The sequence below is a fragment of the Trachinotus anak genome, unplaced genomic scaffold (assembly GCF_046630095.1).
Source record: "Trachinotus anak isolate AG129_WGS33_773 ecotype Australia unplaced genomic scaffold, CSIRO_AGI_Tana_v1 ptg000034l, whole genome shotgun sequence".
Lineage (NCBI taxonomy): Eukaryota > Metazoa > Chordata > Actinopteri > Carangiformes > Carangidae > Trachinotus > Trachinotus anak.
Window position 1 is genome coordinate 2,199,373 of NW_027273885.1, and position 10,628 is coordinate 2,210,000.

The window sequence follows — 10,628 nt, forward strand, 5'->3', positions numbered from 1 at the left end:
GGGCAGTGGCACTAAAACAATCTTTAACCGAGTACGTATCCAAAGAAAAATGCAACCTCCTAAAGTTGAATGTTACGTAGACTTATTGTCCTACCTCAGCGTCCCACATGTGATCCCGTGAGGTTTGGTTAAAGTCCAGCCGCTCCCATGTGGGCTGACGGTCAGCCTGAGTGTCTCCTGCTCTCTGCTGCTCCGTGTCTCTGAGCCCACCTGTTGCTTCCTCCTCAGCACAGTGTCAGGAAAAAAGTGAGTCACCCTGAGGCGCAGCGCTCACCCTGCCTCCAGTGTTTGTGAGCACTATTGTTTACTAGGAGCTTTCCAGTGTGCCCAGCTCTGTGCGAAAGTGTGTGTGCATCTGTGTGTAGATGGGACAGCCTGTGTGTGTACTTGCATGTCTGTGTGTGTGCATGTGTGTGTTGGTATGTGCAGGGGCTGGTTTGGGTGTGTATAAATAGCACACTGGGGAGGGACAGAGGCTTGCAGCGCAGCTGACTCAACACATTCTAGTTTGGGTGAGTGCTCATCACGCAGAGCTGCAGGGCTGCTGCTACTCAAAACAACGCAGGCCTCTGTCCAACCAACACTCTGCAGCACATAACTACCAGAACTGATTACAACAGTCAAAGAACTCATTTAACATTCAAGTTATCCAAGGCTTTTCATCCCCACCTGCAGCTACTTACAACAGCGATGCATTTAATTTGCATGGGAAAGAAACTTCTGTCAGTACAAGGTACCACCTGAAAAGATCCCATGAGGTCAATACGACTGATTAATGCTGCGCACTTAGAATCAGTACTGATCAAAATGCGTCTTAGTATGAAAATCTGTGAGATTCAACTGCTATGTTACTAGAAAAGACTGTCGGAGATGCACTACAAGATGGGAATAACTACTCTGTGAGCTGAAGTGGCTCAACTCGATGAAAAAAATCACGTATCAAAAGCATTAAAGTGTTAAATGTTAGGAAAAACATTTTGCTTTTTTGTAGTTAAAACTGCAGCAAACAATTTTCTTGGCCACTTGGGGGCAGAAAAACTCCACTACAAGATAGATAACTCACGGCCCTGACATAATATTAGCTCATAACGTGGTTCTGGTTAATGTGAGGAAACAGTCTCACGTTACAGAGTAAACATCGAACACGTTTCGAAGCAACTGTCTCATTTTGTCAGTTGAAGCATCATCATTTTTTTTCCACTTCATCATTGTTAACAGATTAACACAACAAAACTATAATGAGCCACTAAGTATAATACAGGGAGGTACAAGTAGACCTGCGAAGATTAGTCGATTAATCAATTAGTCATTTTAACGAAAATTAATCTGCAGCTATTTTGATGATGATGATTAATTGATGAAATGTTTTAGTCTTTATTCAGGCAAGTAGTAATAAAAACTGATTGTCTTTAGGGTTTGGTCAGACAAACAAACAGACTGAAGAGTTTGTGAATGGCATTTTTTTTCCGCTTTAAAAAAAAAAAAAATTTCATAGACTAAACTATTCATCAATGAAGAAAAAAATTGGCGGATAGATCGAAAATGAAAATAATCACTAGCTGCTAATCCTTAACCCTGTAAACATGTTTATTTCTGCTGTAGAGTTGGACATTGTAACATGGGAGTCTATGGGGACGGACTCACTGTTGGAGCCAGACTCTAGTGGTCATTAGAGGAACTGCAGCTTTTAGCTCCTCAGTGTCGGCTGCATTTTTCAGCCCTGGAGGTTGATGCTTGGGATAAAATCACCAGTCAAATCTCATAAAAACAGTTAAAAACTTCAGTGGCTTTGCCCCAGAATAAAGTTTAAAATGTTTTTTTTCCAAAGATTAAACTTCTACTATGCATGTGCATTCACAACACCAACTGTCATTAACCCCAACTGTGTGCTTGCATCAGTGCAACAATACAACTGGCTTTACATGGAACATACAACTAGTTAGGTGTTACTGGATACTATCCCACACTTATGTTTGGAAATAGGTTGGGTTCAAACCAGTTTGACTGGTTGGTAGCAAATAGTAATAAGAATTTGGGTCATACGAGAAACACCCAGACACACATGATTATTTAAATAAGAATGTATTAATTCCTGAGGTGAGATTCTGAAACTGTAAATTCAGAATGAATTAGAATAAAGATAAAAATGTTTTATTCCGAACCAGCACTGATCCAGTTAAAGCCGTTAGTGAGGAGGGAATATTACACAACCTGTGAATAGACACATGAAGCTCAACACATCATGTTGAAATGAATATGAAACACCTTTCTTAACCTTGGTCACTCAACAGACATTAAATTACTGCTGTCACTGGCAGGCTGTGCACAAAACAAACAGACCAACAGATGACTTGGGGCTGTCTTTGGGACATTTTATAACCAAGGCCAAAACCAAGAACCATAAGATTCCTTCAAATGTGACAGAAACAATGAAATCCTTCATGGGTCTACTCTGTCCAAGACCTGACCCAAGACAAGTCAGACTGGGACCAAATTATATTAAGTCAAATTAGGCTGGGTATGGTCAGGATGGGCTCAGATAGCCGTGTCCATTTTGGATCCAGTCCCAGGTCGACACAAAACCAAGATTTGTTAAATTACAGCACAAATAATTCTCTTACTGAACCTTTCATCTCCCCTTCAAATTTTTTATTATCAAAGACCAATATTGAAAACATGCTGGTAACCTTAGCAGCCATCTCATTTATAGCCAGCACTGACTGATGACTCTTATCTGGAAAACTGATCAGCTGATGGAGTCACGCTAATATACACGAGAGTCACAGTTAAACTTATGTGCTTAACAAATCAACCTTTTGAGCTCATGAACCTCATAGTTCTGAACCAGGAGCTCCATCATTTGGATCAAGTAGTTGGTGAAAGTATGAGTCAGTCAGTGGGTTACAGCTATGGTTTCAGTGTGTCAGAGCAATCCTAATCAATCAACCATCTACATTTCATTTCCTCAGCTACTCATCTCATTTTCAGGTTGTGGCAACATGTTGTAAAAATGAAGTAGACTAGTTTAATTCATGTTAATTTAGTTTTTTTAGTAGCCGTCACTAAAACCTGTAGTATTTCTGGCTTCTCACCTGACAGCAGGTGATCACAGATCCAAACTGAATCTTTGAGTTGTTGTTATTTATAACTGAAGTTACTTTCTGAAAGTTTAACTTCATCATTTCAGAAGGATTCTTATTGCTATGCTGAGGTTTTAATATGTTTCTCTTTTTGTAATTTGAGTGAATTGACCCTTTGTGTTCCCAAAGACCAACCTCAATCTCCAGTGTCTCTTTTCCCTTCAAAACATGAGAAAGAACAGTCATTACCCAGCTCGCTAAATACCTTAGCTTACATTGTCTGTTAGATCCTCTCCAGTCTAGTTCCAGGCCATTTCATTTGACTGAAACCGCTATCACGAAGGATGTAAATGACCTGCTGCTCAACTCAGACCTTGGCCTCTCCTCAGTTCCACTTCTGCCTCAACATGAAACACAGTGTTTGACATCACTGACCACAAAATCCTGTTGAATCATCTTCAGTATGATGCTGACATCACTGGCACTGCACTGAAATGGTTTGCAGATTTGCATGGTAGGACGTACACGGTTATTTACAGTAGCTCCTTCTCTGATTTTCATATTCTCTCCAAGGGGGTTCCCCAAGGCTCTGTCCCAGACCCACTGCTTTTCTCGCTGTACAAGCTTCTCAGTGTACATTTCCATTTTACGCAGACGACACCCTGATTTTCATTCCCATTCTGCCAGACTCAGACTTCGCTCTTAGACTTCATTGTTTAACTACATTCAGGTCTTGGCTGAATTTTCTCCACCAAAACAACGACAACGACAACTTTAAGGCTTTGATATCTTCAATTATTCCAAAACAAATTTAAAAATCCTCTGACAAACTTATCAGCAACTCAACATCTCATTCCAGTCACATTATTCATCCATTTCTAACACAGTCACATGCAGAAATTCTCATTCCTGCATTCATCTCATCTAGATTTGACATTGAGTCTTGAACTCTGTTAAAAAAAAAATCCAACTTTGTTCACTGACTTCCTATTTCACCCAGATCAGACAACAAACTGCCAACTATTACCAACAAGAGTCTCCATGGATTAACACCTCCATACCTATCAGGGCTCCACAGGTCGTTTCATGATTTGAAATATTATACGTCAAGAAAATAGAAGACAAAAACTGTGCACAAAAAACATAGCACAGTACACAAACACACACAGACACACACAAACACACATTACCTGTATGAACTGTGGCGTGAGGTCAGCTGTTAGGAGCAAGTTCTCCAGTCTCGGGTATCCAGACAAAGCTTCAGGTCTCTCCCTCTCTGGTACCCCCTGCTTCCACTGCAGCTGTGTCCACATGTACTTGGTCAGTTTCAGCTGTAGGGGAAGTCAGCACAACACAGACTGCTTCACTCTGTCACTGAGGTTTCATCAAAGGTTCAGGTCCAATATCCTCACAAGTAGAAATACACTGAACATATCCTTTAATGTTTCATGTTGCACATATTTCAATGTTTTTTCAGGAACCTCTAATGTTGGACATATCTGTTATTAATTTTTCTCTGCCTCCGTAAGTCGTCCTGATGGCTCAGGTCTTAATTTAAAGATCAGTATAATACACTAATTAAGTTATTTCAGAAGAAAACCTGACCTTCTTGTTATAGCAGCCCTAAATGTCAAGAAGTGTATTGTATGTGTGTAAAGCAGTACAGAGAAATGAGACTTCAGTTTGAGGAAATCCCCCTGACTGGTGGTCCACACCAGATGTCTGCTGTTAAACCGTCTCACAAACTGTTAAAATATGCGTGAAGCAACATCATGAGCTTTGTTTTAAACTGCATAGACCCAAACTGCTTATAAGATAACGACTGCTGATGGATATGAATGAACAGAAAATTTAGACCATTACAGAACTGACAGTAAAACTCTTCACTGACACTAAGACTTCAAGAATAAAATATTCTAATAAAGCTCTTTAATGCACAGGTTTCAGACTGAGTAAAATGCAATGATTTCCCAGACATCTCATATCTCATATAAAATAATAAACATTTTAATCAGTTGTAATCAGAGAGGAATTCTCAGGCTTTTCTCTAAACGCACAGAACTTCAGCAGAACTTTTAGTAACCATGGGAGTTTTACGGCACCTTAAAAATCTGAGGAACAAGAAAGTTAAGGTGCAAATTTGAGTGAAAATTTGACTCTTTGAAAAACGTACATACATTTCAGAATATCTTAGTATTTGTCCCCCTTTAATGACAGCATGCACTCGAGCTGGCATGGAATCCAAGTTTGTGCAAGACCTGATGACCCATGTTATCCCAGCATGATTTCATCATATACATATGTGGTGATCAGTGCCTGGTGTTCCTCAGACATTGTGTTGGCGTTTTGAACACCACCACTGAAGGACTCGTCTACAGATGTATTCTGAAGCGCTTTTTCAACAGTTCATTGTAAGGGTGTAGGGTGCCAACACTATGTGCATTAAAAGCCTGCCTGCAACCTAAGTGTTAGTCCCTTGTCTTTGAGGTGCACTGGTGGGGTGGGTCCCATTCTGTAGTGAGAAGCCTGCAGTTCTTCAGCGTCTATCTCTGCATGAATCTCACTCAGCTCTGTTACATCATGACCGCAATTACATCACATGTGCCACAGGGTTGCGTGATTGAGTCAGAACAGCATCACATTTGTGGCACTGCTAAGGTCAGGTCTTCTTTTTTCATCCAGAGACACAATTGGTGAAGTTCTGGTTGCAATAGCTGCGTGTCAGCTCTAACCCAACAATGACAACATCTGCGAGCTGATGTTTTGAAAGGAGCGTTTATCATGTTCTCAGTACAAGTTTAGTGTGTTAGCATGTGTTAGCAACATTTGCTACTTAGTAATAAATGCCAAGTACAGCTGAGGCTGATGGGAATGTCATTAGCTTTGCAGGTATCTGGTCATAAACAATGATAAGGAAAGTAATGATCTGACAAAAGTAGTGACCTGATGCCAAGGGACCATAAAAGTGATAAGAATACCTCACCATGGTTTCCAAATCTTATATCATAATGACTCTTGTGACTGACTGAGTCAACATCTCATTGGATAATTGAAAACTATTGCTGGAGAAAATATTTTGGTGTGGGGGGGGGGGGGTGAAAATAACAGCAAACATGGGGTGTGCAAAGTAATTTGTGCGGATAAGTCAAAAACAAAAACTACATTGCAAAAAAAGGTCAGAAAGAGGAGAACAAAAATGACACAGGAGAGAGGAGAGAAGATTGAGAGAAAACAAGAGCGGTTGGGAAACCACATGGGGCTTTCCTGACTACCACAATCACTTTGCATAGACGGCCTTCTGCAGCCTCACGTAATAGAGCTAATAAGGCCGCGAATGTTCCACCTTAATGCTGCCTTCAACCGTTTGTTCCATTTAACTGGTTTAAAGAATCTTTGCAGAGTTTGGAATCTATCAGAGATCGTTTTAGTCTGACACTTCCTCTACACCGTCACTACACTGACACAGTGAGAGCCATCACACTGTGTCAGGGTGTCACAGTGTGACTGAGCCACCACTAAAGCAATGTTATCAATTCACTAAGGCAAAGAAATAAAGGGCAAAATCTTAATGCAAATGAATGCACGGAGCAGTATCTGCACACAGAGCTGTGAAGGCAGCAAGCAAAGAACTTCAACTACTTATGGCTGAAACACAATAATAAAACTGCCCAAATATTCATCAAGGTCTCTCAGAATATGCTGTCAGTGGTGCATGATCGATTTAAGTTGAATTTACAGTTTAATTCAAAGTCTGGGCACCCCTGGGTAAATTCCATATTTTGATTTGAAAAGAAGGGAATGCAACTTCTCCAGCAAACAGACATTGGTGCTTTTCTTCAAATGTTAACACACTGCTACTTTTATATTTCATGAACTTGTGCTCACCATACCTGGCTTATTAGCTTAGCTCATTAACTAGCAAAAGAGCCGCTCGTTAGAAACACCCAGAGTTTCACAGAGGCTGCATCCATCTTTATTTACAGTCTATGGCGTGGACAATGTGTTGTCTAAATGTATGCTGATGATACAGTTATTTTTATTCATGGCGAAACTAAAGTGGAGGTTGCAAACAAGCTAACAGACGTTAGTCACATCCTGGCTTAACGAATACAATTGAATTAGTCGAAAACATTTGAGGTCACAGTGTAGATGGAGAGATTTAGATTTAGATTCAAATCTCTGCTCAACTGCACATAAATAAAAATAAATTCAATCTGCCAAACCTCAGGTCCACCAGAAACTTCCTGCAGCTAAGATATATTTCCACTCAGTGGTTCTCTCCTGCATCACCTGCTATCTGATGAGTTGGTCTCACACACACTCTACAGCCCTAAAGCAACTGAAATCATACAACACACACAACACTTTGACGGTTGGTTGTCGGGTAACAGCTACAGGAGGGACAAACCACAGGGGTCAAAACCATTGATGTGGTAGAGCTGGCTGACAGGTGAGGTATGCTTTCTGATGGCAGACTGCACTCGGTGGAAGGGGGGCAAGCACAGGGTCTGGAGGTAGCTCCACCATAGTAGAGAAAAAGTGAGAGGGATAACCTTATCGCCGCCGACACCAAGTGGGTCGCTGGGAGAGGAAGAGAGTCTTCCCGGCCCCTGACTTCAGACTAGTCACCGGTGCTTGACGGGCAGCTCCCTCTTGCAGCAGGGGGACAAAGTTAAAGACTGGTTGACGGACAGTGGGGCATTTAGTAGCTGAAGTTGGTGGAGACCAAACCAGAGCTCCAAATGAATGCTAATGTTGCTCTGTGTCTGCTGGATATGTAGGCGATGACATGTTGTGTCGTTTAAGTCAGATGTTGTGTTTTTAACTTTGCAGAAGTGGCCAAAAAAAGAATCAAGGTTCACACATGTCAATTATTGTGGTTGAGCTCGGGGTGGGGGTTTGGACAGATGTGAAACACTAACCTGGTTGAGAGCACAGGTTGTACAATGTGCATGTATACTTGTATTCATGCATGCTTATATTTGCATGTAAATCTGTATGTGCACATTTCAAATCTCGTACATTTATTGTTTTTTGTTCATATATTTTCTCCATTTTAATAGAAATGTAAAAGCGCTGAGACACTGTGACCGCAGCTTAAAGAAACACTTTACGAAACTGTGCTCATGGAGGAACCTCTTCACATCAAGTGGAACTATTCGAATGTCTTGTGCAGCATTTCTTACAATTATTAAAATCCAGTTGGTAACACTGGACATGGACATTATTTGCGTGTTTCAACAACAAATAATGTCAACGTGGATTCGTAAAGATGGATGTGTCTGTTGGTCAGGCAGTTTCAGAGGTCAGGAAAAGGACAGGAAAAGGAAAAAGAGAATCATCAAAGCTCTGAACCACAGTTCATTGACTTTACACCTCCCTCCCTCTTCTGTCTCGAACATTTGCCCCGGCACAGCGACACACTCGTCCCCTCCCACTGTGTGTGTGTCACGTCTATTGATGCTCTTACCAAACTAGACATGTTCAGAAAGCGTGGGAGGGAACCACAGCCAAATTTTGCTCCTTGCCACAGACATATACACAACACAACAAGGGCTCTGTGCTGTTCCCAGCCCCTGAGACAGTGGGCAGCAACAGCCACTCCTCAACTACACCACACACAAACACACACCCACCCACACAATCAAATGGAAAATTAGTCAGAAAAAGGAAATCTGCCCATTTGACAGATCTGTGACGTCAGAGTCTTACAAGACCTTTTGGGCAACTTAAAAACAGAAGTTTTGACACTTGATGAATGTGGTGAACACAGTCACCATGGTTCTCACTGTGGGAACGGACCCAAACAGAGGAGGCTGTACACTGTTGGAGCAAAGTGATTCATCTTACTGCCTAGCAACTTACCAAGGACAAATAAAATGAAATAATATATAACAAGTAAATCTGATGAGTGTCACATTCACAGGTGGTCATTTTTTTAAATTGTCTGTCATTGTCAAAAGGGCGGGTCTTACATAATATGAGCCTGCCCAAGCCTCTCTCTGAGAAAATGTTTATATAGTAGTAAGTTGTTTTCCATATTAGATTGTGGCGAGGTGATGTTCGGAGGCACCAACGTTGCAGAAAGCTGTTTGAGGTGGACTGTGAGTCTGAGGTTTGCATCCAGAGTCCTGTCTGTGGTTTGAGTTCACCAGCACAAAGGGAAACGCTGTGTTTAAAGGTCCCATATTTTATGTGTTTTATCTGAAGTGTTGAGCCATAAGAATCATTTGTAGTTTTAAAAACCAAAAACCATCTCAGTGTAGTTTTACATCTGTTTTCTAAGTGATCCAATGAAAAAAATAGAGCAGATTCCACATAAACACTCGGAGAAAACAAATCCTGCAAGGTATGATGGTGGACTTGGGGCGTGGCTGAGGGCGGTGACTACTTTGCTCTGACATCACAAAGTTCCAGAAGTCCTGACGGCTGGTTTTAAGGCTCAGTGTCTGAATACAGGCTGTGTGCATTTCTCTGTGGACTGAGGCTTTGATACTTTCACAGTATTAATATAGAACCTAGACCTGCTTTATAATCACAAACACATGGACATCCACCTTTAGACTGTGTGGGAGCTTTAAGGTGATTTAAACGCAGGTGAAAATGCATCTTTGAAAGGCTGCAACAGGCCTGTTTCACAGCAAAGCAGGAAAAGCACCACAACAACAATTACTGTGTGCTATTGTGTCCCAGTTAGACATGACAGTGAGCCAGCACGCACAATAACAGCAACCTGAAACTGAAGCAGCTAAATGGAGTTCAGCCATCATCACCACCATCATCATCATCATCATCATCATCATCATCATCATCCGTTTTATCATTTGTATCTGTGCTTTTCCTACTGTGACGTCAAAATGTCTTCAAAACTTTAATGTTTCAACTAAACTGAGCTAATTTACTTGAGGAGCCCAACTTCAACCTTAACCATTATAAGAGTTACAACCACCACAGACACCAGTGAAACTAACCAGCACTTGACCCACTACCTGACTTTTCAAGACATCAGTCAAAACATTAAAATGAATTGTGTTCGATGTGACCATGGAAGAAGAACCTGTAGAGGCTGTGTATCTGATGGGTGACAGAGCACAGAGAAGCACCAGTGTCTCATTCACTGTGAAGCTGGTCTCCAGCAAGGGTTCCTCACGCTCGCTGGAGGCAAAGCGCCAGGCTGCGTGTCCGTACCTCCGAAGTGCGGATCTCCTGCTGGGTGAGGTCGTTGGTCGCGGTGCATCTGGTCCTGAGCGCCTGGAGGCTGGAGGTGGAGATGTCCAGCAGGTCCTGGATGAGCTGGCACTGCTGCAGAGCCTCCTGAGCGCCTCCTGGCCGGGCTCTGCTGCGGACTCCCCCGTGTCCTCTGCCCGCTCCTGCGTCCATTCCTCCGCATCACAGGCGGCCCGGAGCCGCTTCCTCTAAACGGCGCATCGTTTCAAACACGTTTCCGCGTTTGAGCTCTGGAGCTGCAACAAGTCTCCTTCACCAAGTTCCCTGAAGTGAGCCCCCGGCAGCAGAGGCTCAGACCCGCTTCCTGTTGTAACCCTCAAA

General features: G+C 42.2%; 1 protein-coding gene across 4 annotated transcripts in view; it reads right to left on the bottom strand.

The window, feature by feature from the left end:
- Positions 1-10,597, bottom strand: part of LOC139614409 (kinase suppressor of Ras 1-like) — a 39,453-nt gene extending 28,856 nt beyond the window's left edge. The window contains exons 1-2 of one of the 4 annotated variants that reach the window (XM_071471646.1): positions 10,269-10,597; positions 4,271-4,411 (exon numbers count right to left, since the gene is read on the bottom strand). In XM_071471646.1, the coding sequence (XP_071327747.1) occupies positions 4,271-4,411; positions 10,269-10,460 (333 nt within the window). In that variant the 5' untranslated portion in view covers positions 10,461-10,597. Of the gene's footprint in view, positions 1-94; positions 411-4,270; positions 4,412-10,268 lie in introns of those variants that run through there. The other 3 variants (XM_071471645.1, XM_071471647.1, XM_071471648.1) reach the window with 3 other exon arrangements.
- Positions 10,598-10,628: the final 31 nt, after the last annotated feature.